Below are 11,731 nucleotides of genomic sequence, written 5' to 3'. Positions count from 1 at the left end.
AAGGATCTGGACAAAAAGAGCCCTCGCTTGCTGCTGGTGGGAACACAGACCTGTCCGGCTGTTGTGGAGACGGTGTGGTGAGTTCTGAACGCCTAACAGCAACTCCACCTGAGTATCCTTCCTGGGAACCTCCCCGAAGCCCTCCAAGTAAGCGTCCACAAAGACGCTTCACACCACGGTTTACTGCAGCATTGCTCACGACAGCTGAGTACGGAACCATCGCAAGCGTCCTGCAACCGAGAAACGCATGAAAACGGTGTGGTCTGTGCGCACAGTGGGATGCTCTCATCCGTAAGAAGGGAATTATGTCACTTGCAGAAAATGGACACAAATGGAAATGATCACATTAAGCGATATAAGACTGTCTCAGAGAAACAAATATCACATATTCCCTCATTTGGCATTTGTGGTTCTTAGTTTTTAATATAGCTACATGAAAATTATATAGATTGCATGTGTGTGGGGGGGGAGGGAGGGAGGGAAGGAGGGAGAGGGAGAGAGAGAGGATTATTTACAAGAAGTTAGGGACCAATAGGAGTGCAATAGGAGAGGAAGGATTTAGCAAGGGAAGGGCACAGAGGCACGGAGGGGAATACACTCCATGTAGAATGTGTGCTTGGGAGAACGTGCCCTTAGTGACATAGTATCACACAAAACCATTAGCTAACAGTAATCACAAACTTAGCAATGCTGGCGTGAACAGAAGCTGGAAGAGAGAAATATATCCTCCCTTCAAGTTTCTTGAGGGGTAACACAGTCTGGACACCTTGATTTTAGACTTCTGGCTTCTAAAACCATGTGAGCATGACTTTGCCTTATCTTAAACTACCAAGTTTGTGGTAATTTGCCTCAGCACCCACAGGAGCTAATACGCTCTGGTTGGGAATTTCTTTTTTGTCTGTGGTTGATTTCTAAGGCAACTCCTACCCATTTCTTTCTTGTTCTTGAGGACTCCTCAGATGCCAAGCTCTGTACCGGAAATGTTACTGACACTAGATAGTTTTCCCTTCAAGTATTGCTTAAAATGGTAAATTACTCTAAAAGCCAAATCCCGCATGAACATACGTACTGCTTAGTTTAAGTGAGTCTCATAAAATAAGTACATTCCCCAAATATTTCAAAGGATATTCTTACAAAAATTACACTTTATAAAAATTCAAATTTAGCTGGACTTTTTGTCCATCTGCCCCCTTCCCATCTCCACCTCCAGACCTGGTAACTGTGAAATAAACAGAAATTGCTATGTTCCTAGGGAGTAAGCTCAAACTAAGAAATTAAGGTATTACAAACTTTTTCTTCAAACATCTTTTTAAAAATATAGTTATTCTCCAAAACCTCAAGTGATGTACCACTGAGTTCACCCTGCTTCCTCTGAAGCAACATCAGAGACAGGCTAGGGAAAGGAGAGCTCTGCTGGGAGAAATCTCAGGCTTCATGAGTGGATCTCACTCACGATGGTGTGATCAGGTCGAAACCCTGAATGATCAAAGGTCGGTGGATTTCTCTATACTCAAAACAATGTAGAAGATGTCATGGTTGATGGGAGAATAATGAATGCATCTGTTGGTGCACAGAAAACCATAGACAAACCTCAAGATGGACAGCGCAGAACAGAAACAAAATAACAGCAGTTGTTCCAGAAAGACTGTGCCCTACAAGGGTGGGGGGAACAGTTGCACACCACAATGCAAGACCAAACTAGTTAATGATCGTGAAAACCGGCCAGCCATTCCAGACGACCTCTGTGTAACTGCCCATAGTCTATACTATTTACACACCTTTCCAGATGTTCAATTTTTGTTTTAATTTTTCCTCACAAGTTTAAACAGTCAGTACTATTTTTTTTTCCAGTTCACCGTGCTAGAGATTTCATCTTCACATCGTTCCCAGTGCTGGAGGTATAAATTATGAAGAGGCTGCTAGGCAGTGCTAATCTGTTTCGTAGTTTGGGCAAGTTTGATGACTTGAGAGTCCACAATCACAAGGTTGAGTGCGCAGGTAGGTATCATCTGGGTCTGCGGACAGCGCAGAGAGCAGGGTGTAGTGGGGCATGCCTGGAATCCCGCACTCCTGAGGCAAAGACAGAAGGCCTGTGAGCAGACAGCCTGGGTTGCAGAAAGAGGCCATGTCTCAAACACACATGCATCATGCACCCTATTCATAGAGAGAAGGAGGGGAGGGAGATGGAGAAATGGGAGAGGCAGAGAGGGGGAGAGAGGAAAAGGGGGCAGAGGAGGAGGGAGAAGGGGAGAGAGCACCTCAGAAAGTTAGTTTTTAATCCATAGCATCTGTAGAAGAGCTCCCAGTGGAGTGCTCACCTAGCAGACACGAGGTCCTCAGTGCAATTTCCAGAACACTAATGATCTGTCAAGGTGATGGCTGTCTCCGTGGCTCATCTTCCACCGTCGCCCATCCCATCAGGAAGTTCGCCAGTGCCACGTGAGGTATGCTTGTCCCTTCTGCCTTTCCACACCTTTCTTTCTGAAGGTCACTGGTCTCTTTGCTGTTGTAATGGCTGCTGTTGCTTTATAGCATTTATGTGTAGAGATGAAGGAATGACATTATTGTCTGTTTTATTGTCCAAGTGGTCTATGTGAGATCTGCCATTTTTGCTTCTAAATAATTATCCTTTTAAAAAGTAAATAAATTTCTTGCCCATTTTTTCTTGCTTTTTGTTTGTTTTTGTTTTTCTGAAACAGGGTTGATATGTAGCCCAGCCTGACTTCAAATTTGTAATTCCCCTGCCTCTATCTCCCAAGTATTGAAACTACAGGTGTTTCATTAGTATGTTTGGACTTAAAACTGTACATAAGTATATTTCAAATAATTAAAAAATATTTTCGAGAATGTTTTCTGGGTTTTGTTCTTTGGGAATTGGTGACTTTATGGGTTGATTTTTGGTAATTTCACCACTCTGGGTTAAGACATTGGCATCACATTTTGTAGGATTAAGACTCAGAGTTCACCTAGAGATAGGTAAACTCTATCGTGGAACTATTTACATCTATGACAACAATGTAAATATTTTGAGAATGTTTTCATTCTTGGTTGAGATTCTTGGGCATGTGACCGTTACATAGGACCCTAGCCAGTAGGATAAAAAGAGAAGATGAACTTGATGCTTCAAATATTTCTAGGGATTTTGTTGGCTGGGGTCTCTTTCCTGCCTCTATGGGAAATAGCGGTCTGCAGCTCACATCTGTGTATACTCACAGGTTGAGAGGGAAACCAGAACTGGTCACCCAGCCAGGGCAGGCCATGTTCTCTGTGAGAGGAGAGGAGACACCTGTGCCAAGAGAGCAAAAGATCATACACTGGGCCCCAGTGGCTCATAGCCAGCCAGATCCGTTAAGTGTGGCCTTGTCAGGTCTGCGTAGCCAGACCGTTCACAGGGAAGAAAATTTGGGAGCCAGAGGTATGAGATACACCCCCAAAGCACTTCCCTGCCCACAGAAAATCTAAGCATTCTCTTCTCCTTGGGTTAAGCAGGGATCTGAGAAGGGGGAACAGCTACTTCCCACCAAGATGCTGCTCTGGGACAAAGCATGCATTTACAGGACAATGTCATCAGTGCTGTTGACAGATCGGACTGACCTTTGCAATGATAGAGTCACCATGAGACCAAACACTTTCTGCTGGACAGTGGGACAGCCTGGACATTTAATAAAGCACACTCCAAGACTTTTGTTACCTTTAAGTCCCTTAGAATCTGTGCAATTCTGATTCATAATCTCTTTCCTCTTGACTCTGTGTTCAGAGTTACCCCAGAGCACAGGGTGTTGTTCTCAGTGTGTCCGGTGTAACCAAGTAACTGGATCAGCAGGGTCTTTTTAAGTGGCATCTTAGTGACTGTCCAGGTTAGTACACATAGAAGTTGTTTCCGTAGCTGCACACACATTGTGTCTCCATTCCTCCCTCCTCCCCTTTAAATAAATATTGCTGGGAGTGGAGTGCAGTTTCCCAAGACTGTTCAAGTTAAGCATGGCTCTGCTTAGTACCCTTCACTGGGTGATGGGGTCGGGAGTCGCACACCTGCAAGTCTTTCTTGGAAGAGACTGGGATTTGTCCTCCCTCCGTTCTGTTTTGTGAAGTTTCTTATTTGACTTGGCTGTTCAACTAGATATTTTTAGCCATCACACACCCTTCGTGATAGTCACTAACCAACTTCCTCCAGTTCGTTCCCTGGAGATGTTGGCACACGGTGCTTGTGTGGTGTCCACCATCTTCCCAAACTAATGATAGTTTTCTTTCAGACATCATTAACACAACTCCCCTCAATCTTGCCAAGGAGAAAGGGAAATGAGAAAACCAAATCAAACCAACAATAAAAAAAACAAAACAAAAAACAAAACAAAAATGTCCTTGACTGGTTCCTTTCCCATCTTCTATAAATTTTTTTTGGGGGGGTGAATTTTGTCTTTAAGAGAATACAGATCATCGTAGACCTGCCTGTTTTCACTCAGAATCAGCTGAGATGCCCCGTGATGATTCAGTTTTCTGCAAGGCATTCATTTCCATCCTAGAGAAGAGACTGAGCCCTAGTGGCTATGAAGTGGAGTGACTTTCCCAAGATCAACACTAAGAATTGAACCTGCAAAGAATTCGCTCTTCTGGATGGAATGTTTGAGATTTCCAGTTCATAATTTGTCCATTTGTATTCTGATGACCTAAAAAATGTAAATCTGACAGACAAGCAAGCCAGGCATTTAAATTATTGTATTTGTTCTAAAAAAAAATAGTAAGATCCAGGAATGAAGAGCCACATTGGTCTAGAAATATCAAACTTGTTTTCATGCAGTGGTAACATGCTGTGCTGCGGTATTATCTAAGTGATTTGATCACAGAAACCGATGTTCTCTAATGAAAACGATAAACTCCGCATCGAGTTTTATATAAGATTCTCAGTTTTCATTTCACAATAGTTATTATGTAACTAACTCTCCTGTAAATTTCCAGCAATATTTGAGAATCTTTAAAGTTGTACGCATTAACAAAATTTCTTTACTGTATTATCAACTAATTTAGAAAAGGATTCATTTTAAGAAGAGAGCATATGCTCCTAATGCTTTTATTATTGTTCCTAGCCTTCTCTCTATATGTAAATATATATTCATAAAAAATTCATTTTACCTAGCAAGAGGTTCCCCTTCCCTTCCATCTCAGTTCTACATTTGAATGATAAATAGTATTAGTAATTTAATGTAGGTACTTTCTGGTTTCGTTTCCTGTGCACACAGAAATATTTATTTTTGCTTACTTTAGTCTTTGTTATGGAAAACTGGAAACTAAAATAATAATATAAGCTAGTTTTAACTGCTGCTGAGCTACAAATATAATCAAAATGCAGTTGTGTTTCTCCCATTTCCCACTCGGCCTTCCTTCTCGCTCCAGTGGAGAATGTGCAGGCCAATCAATCTACAACAGACTGTTTTCCCAGCCCAGCATCACAGAGGCATGATGATTGGACATACTTATTTCTGCCATCATGTTCTCTTTTTATCAAAATGGATATATCTGTTCTAATTCTTTTTCTTTCTCACATACAGTAAAATAATTTGTCCCTACCTACAAAAACATTCCAATTTTAATAAGAATTCTGTTAAATCTGTGTGATGGTTAATTTTACATACAACTTGTCTGGGCCATGGGATGCCCAGAAATCTGATAGCCATGACTTCTGGGTGTGTCTGGGAGGTTTTTTCTGTTTTGTTTTGTTTTTAAAGAAGTTGGGGTCTCAATCAGTTTATCGAGTAAAGCAGATAAATGCAGTACAGGTAGGCATCATTCGGATGCTACCCTAATAAAACAAAAAGATGCAGAAAAGAAGAATTCTCCATTTGACTACTCAAGTTGCAAAATCCTTCTTCCTTAGATTGGAGTTTATAGCATTGGACTTTGATTTCTCAGGCCTTCAGGTTTAGAATAGAATTGTATCCAGTTACTGGCTTTCTTGGGGTTCCTGCTTGCTGATAGCAGATCACAGGGCTTGTTATCCACCAGAGTCACATGCGTCCCTATATATATATATATATATATATATATATATATATATATATTATATAGACAATCTCTTTATAAATATTTATATGGCATATAATATGGATTTCACATCAGGTGACATAAATACATTATGGATTTCATATCTGAGTTTTGAAAAATTTATTGTGATCAATTACCTTTTATTTATTTACTATGAGCAGTAACATTTATATATATGTACATACTACAGGAATACAGCTTGATGACAGTTTGTAGAGAAGTAATATTTTTACCATGTTTTAAAATTTTTAGCTAATTTTTTTAGTGGCATACAGAGTAATGAGTTCCATCATGGTATCGTCAGACAGTGTCACACTTTGTTTTTCCTTGATGTGTTCCTCCACGGCTCTCTGACCCCCGTTTCCAGCTGGTTCCCCACTTCTGCTTCCCCATGACATGTATTCCACAACCCTTCCACTTCCCACCCTTTTTAGGGGCTCTTCCCCAATGGCAACAACCTTCTCCCAGCTTGTTGACCTACACACACACACACACACACACACATGAATATACACCACACACATTTGCATTGAGGTTCTCATATTAGAGAAGATGTGTTGATATTTCTGAGTCTTATTTCCTTAACACGATGGTTTCCAGGAGCATCTATTCCCTGTGAATGACCTAATTTTTCTTTATGGTTACACAAAACTCCATTTATCACCTGTACCATTATTAACACTTTTTTTTGCATTTAGAATGTATAGTATATCTTAACACTGTATATTATTTATGCATAATTTTCTACTGAATTTTAGGTCTGTGAGATATTAAAGCCGCCGTTTACCTTCTGTTCGTCAGCGTCTCAAGCCCTGACTTACAGAGAGGATGTCCTTCACAGGAGCCTCTCCAGTTGCACCCATTTTCTGCACTTCACCCTGGTGACTGCGTCCTTCACTGAAGCTTAATTTTATGCATTCTCATTTATTAATTCTGGGGATATTTCCTCTGCTCCGGAGTCCTGTTAAAACAATCCTTTCCTGTGCGTATATCTGCAATACCTGCAAGTGTGTTTCCCTCTATTTTTTTGTCTCTTTGTAAATACACATGCACTGTATGTTTTCCATTTAAATCTCCTTAGATTGATTTCCTGCATGCACCTTACCCTTACATTGTCTTACTGTGAGGCATCTTTTTTTGAACAATTTTTAACTCACACATTTTGCACATTTGTTTTTCTCAACACACTCTCAATAAAATCTACAAAAATTATATAACTAATAAGTGACCTTAGCAAAGTTACAAGATGGAAGGTCAATATTTAAATCTCGATTGTATTATGGTATTAATGGGGTTTTCAGAGAAAGAATAAAATTGTACCTTTATTAACAAAGATTAATGCAGTCAAAAGGTTAACTCAATGAGGAACCAAGAACTGAATATCAAAGTTAAAAGTATAAAATTTTTCAAAATCACATAAGAAAGAAAAAATTGAAATATTTTGGTACTGAATTTGATAATAATAATGAGTTACATATGCCACCCAAAGTACAGTCAGTGGAAGAAACAAATTTTAAATTCAGTTAATGAAAATTTAATATTTCTATACATCAGAAGATAAAATCAACAGAATGCCAAAGGCAACCAATGGGATGAGAGAACGTATTTTCAAATTGTGTCTCTGACTAGAGAAGGTACCCAGTATACATAAAGAACTACAACTGAACCTCAAAACACCAAATAATATAAAAATTAATTACAAATATTTCCCATCATTTATCTTTAGGGAAATGCAAACCAAAACCACAACGACCTTCCCCTCACATTGTGAGTTGGGGCCGTAATCCTTCAGCCAGCCTGCCTTTCTCATCCTTCATCTGGGAGTCCCTCGGTACAGTCTTTCATCAGCCATGGCATAGCATTTCCCTCTCAGCTCTGCTGACTGCTCGTCTCTGTCCTTGATCATCACAAATGGCTCATCTCCGAGTTTACTGATAGTTTCTTCTGCCCACTGATTCTTCTGAACCCCTTTGCTGGAAATTTCAATTCACATATCTTGATTTTCAGTGTCAGAATTTCTGTTTGATATTTAAAAAAATAGCTTCTATCTCTGTTGGCGTTCTCATTTTGCTCACATACCACTTCACTGTTTATGTTCTGCTTTACCTCACTGGCTGTATCTAAGTTGGTTTAAAGCTGTGGTCAGACTGGTCTGAGGCCACACAGTTCTTTATGCCTTGTGAGCTTGTGTTGAGGTTTGAACGTTTGAAGTCATTTGCTGACTCCATGCAGGGAAGACTCCTACTCCTGGCCTCAGTGCGCATCTTATCTATCCTAGAACTTCCTGGTCTCACTGTGTGCCCTGTCCTCTCATTTCTCCTTCTGTAAGACCATGTTGAAGTGTGGCGTTCCCATGAGTCTCCTGCCTGCTCCTTGTCAGGGCTTTAGATGTTCTATTGCATTTCTCTGCTGTAGCTTCTTGCCCAGCGCCATCAGGTGTGTGGTCTTCCTGCATCACGCATGCACCTCGTGTCCATCACTGCTTCCAAGGGCTTCGACTTGAATCTGAACTGTGGTACTGATCCAGTGACCTTCAGAGTAACACAAGCTAGTCCTTTATGCCTCCCCCAGGCAAGTGGACACAGCAAGCAAGTTTTGTTCCTTTCGTGTAGTCCAAAAGGAACAACAGGAATTGGGCAGATTCCTCCCAGCCAAGCTTTGTCACACTGGGGACCTGTTTTAGGCTAGGTCACCACAATATGGCAATAACTTTACTCTTTCTATTCTCTGGACTTTGCCTCTGAAATATATATATTTCTTTGGGAAGGAAGAGCTAGGATAGATGCCATTCTTACCACAGTAATTAATTCACCCACTCTTGCTTGATGTTGCACCACAGACTCCAATCCCAGGAGTCTGACCTAAAGGGATAACTGAGGAATGGAACTACTTCCCAGTTAGGAATCAGGATTTACAGCGTGTTTCCTGGACTTGAGTACAAACGTGAGTCACTCTGTGATCTGCTTTAATATAGCCTGGGGCCAGAGCTCAGAGTCTTTTTCTCATCAGTTCCCAAAGGCTTCTGAGCTAACCCCAGAGGAGATTTTATAAGCTATGCATTTTCCTGTGTCCAGACCTTGTAACTTCCAGTACAGAAGGATCTAGCATGAGGTGCGACTTCATCCTATCTGCATTCATACATGGCCCAGAGACCCCAGCCAGCCTGGGTCCTGACTACATGTCATTTTATTTAGAGGCATATTAAAAAAAACTCAAGGCCTGGGCCCTGCTATCTGAGAAATGTCATTGACAACCTAGCCAATGACATGAAGAAGGTGCTTAAACTGCTATTAGCTTTGAACCAGCAAATCTGAGACAGTCTGGCCTGGAGAAGTTTATCGGCTCACTTATAGATACAATACATAAGCAGGACTTAGCATTCAAATAACTTAAAAATAAGTCTTTTTATTTAAGATTTAATTATACCAGGCTTTTTCTTTTGGGCCACCAACCAGCTCCCAAATCATGACACAGAGACTTATTATTAGTTTTAATGCTTGGCCTAGCTCAGCTCTTTTCTGGCTAGCTCTTTTAACTTAAATTAACCTGTTGTTTCTCTTTATCTATCTTTGTCCTCGGGGCTTATTACCTTTCTTCTGAATATCTTACTTTCACTGCTTCTCGGGTCTAGCTGGCTGGAGGCTGCCTGGCTTCTGGCTCTGGGCGTCTTTCTTGTTCTCTCCTGCTCCTCTGGTTCCTTGTGGGCCTAAATTTCTCCTCCTATCTATTCTCTCTCCCCACCAGCCTGACTATCCTTTCTAGTTCTAGTTATTGGCGGTTCAGCTTTTTATTAGACCATTCAGATGCCTTAGGCAAGGTGAAACAAAAGCAACACATCTTTACATAATTAAACAAACGTAGCATCAACAAGAGTAACACACCTTTACACAGTTAAAGTAATACAGTGCAGCATAAACAAATGTAACCCATCTTGGTCTAGTTAAATATTCCACAACAACTGACTACCTACTTTTCAGTGTAGAAAGCAAAGCCCCAGGCTGATCATCTGTGCACGGTTCTCTGGAAACGCCCAGGTACCTCTGGAGGTGGTTGTCTGGGAAAAGAGGAGAAACCCTGATCCTACTAGACTAGATAATCGATTGGAATCCTTTGGCATCTTCAAAATGGCACACTCTCAGGAAGGAAATGGTCAATTGGATTATTTTTGCAGTTCTTTGTTTCTTTTGGTTTACTAGAGTTACAGGACACCATGTTCTTCCTCTGTAACTTTGCAGTACCTCTCACAGGAGCAGAGAGAGGACATTTATTTACTCGTCTCATTGGTGAGAGTGAGAAAATGCATCACTAATATAGCGGAGATGTCCCGGGGTCCAGAGTGGTTTTGCTGGGCTTCTTGTACTACTGGCTAGTGTACCAGGAGGTCACACCAATGTCAGCGATTCTGATGAAGAACACCTGGGGAAAAGTTCAGGTTTGTTGAACTCTGGACCCAGAAAGTTTGCTGAGTTTACGGCTTGGAGGATTAGAAAGTTAAACAGCGGGTCCAGATGACTGACAGGAGTTGAATGCAAGTTAAATGCAGAGAATACAGTTTATCAGCTATAGGCGGCTGTCATGGAGCAGTTGCCGTGAGTTACGGACACTGTGTGAGCCTTTGCTAAGCCACAGTGTTTTATTTAAAGATTTTACTTAAAATGTGTTTCTGCTTCCTAAGTCCTTGTCACTTTCATAGGATGATGGGTTCACCCTTACAAAACCCGAAATTCCCTAATGTGAGTAAGGTATAAAAATAAATGCAGAATTTTTACAGTATAAAAACCTCAGACTCACTTTTACAAATCTGACGACTTCCTTCCATGTGGACCAGCCAGAGAGAGGGAATAGAGCCAGCTTGCAGTCATGTCTCTCTGTGTGGCTGGTAGCATATGCAAAGGAAGACAAAGGAATCTATACTCGGATGCCACCCTCAGGACCATATTTTGTAATTTGTCTTTTTTTTTTTTTTTGAGCCAAAATTTTTATTTATTCATTTCTTGCACTTGAAGTACTCTTCGATGACATCCTTGGCCTGAGATTCTTTGCCATAGTCCTTAACCACCACACAACTGCAGCCAACTACTTTCCGTGGCTTTCCCTCGCGATCAATCTTACAGAGGCCTACCCATTCCCCGAGTTTCTTGTTGTCATCAACCTTAATTAGGTTGATTTGGTGCTCAGCACAAAGGGCCTCCACCAACTTGACATACATAGGCTCATCACAGTTGGATGCAAGCACACAGAGATGGGCTTGGCGCTTGTCTAAGGCTTTGGCAGCTTCGCGGATGCCACGTGCGAGGCCATCGTGGATGAGGGCGGTCTTCAGCACCTCTTGAAGAGCAGTGTTGACGTCCATTACACCTCCAGCAGCAATGCCTTCCTCGGCCATGGCGGTGGATTACGGGTGAGGCCGAATCTTGAACGCACCCGTGGCTCCGCCTCCGCGCAACTCGGCGGCGGCAGGGGAAAAAGCTGTAATTTGTCTTTACTGTGAACTGCATCTTAAACCTGGGAGACTTCTCTGCAGAAGTCAAAGACAGATAAAGTCGAGTTTAGCTAGCTAGGTACACCTAGTCACGTAACTACATGAAAGCCAGTCTTGCCAACAGTGTCGGGAGCCATCCTGAAATGACAGGCAGTTGTTTCTGCTCTCTGATTGCTAACCAATCTCAGACTAACGGTGTCTTACCTGCTG

The 11,731-nt window shown here is 41.5% G+C and overlaps 1 protein-coding gene across 1 annotated transcript; it reads right to left on the bottom strand.

Moving 5' to 3' along the window:
• Positions 1-11,011: 11,011 nt before the first annotated feature.
• Positions 11,012-11,503, bottom strand: LOC130888942 (40S ribosomal protein S12). The gene has a single exon (XM_057792338.1). It carries the CDS (start codon positions 11,423-11,425, stop codon positions 11,027-11,029), a length of 399 nt encoding a protein of 132 aa, XP_057648321.1. The 5' UTR covers positions 11,426-11,503; the 3' UTR covers positions 11,012-11,026.
• Between the last annotated feature and the right edge of the window lie 228 nt (positions 11,504-11,731).

Source organism: Chionomys nivalis, chromosome 17 (assembly GCF_950005125.1).
Source record: "Chionomys nivalis chromosome 17, mChiNiv1.1, whole genome shotgun sequence".
NCBI classification, from domain to species: Eukaryota; Metazoa; Chordata; class Mammalia; order Rodentia; family Cricetidae; genus Chionomys; species Chionomys nivalis.
This window is presented reverse-complemented; position numbering and strand designations above follow the sequence as displayed.

Coding starts and splice junctions, on each gene's coding strand:
- LOC130888942 (XM_057792338.1), bottom strand. CDS start 11,425: ATGGCCGAGGAAGGCATTGCTGCTGGAGGTGTAATGGACGTCAACACT.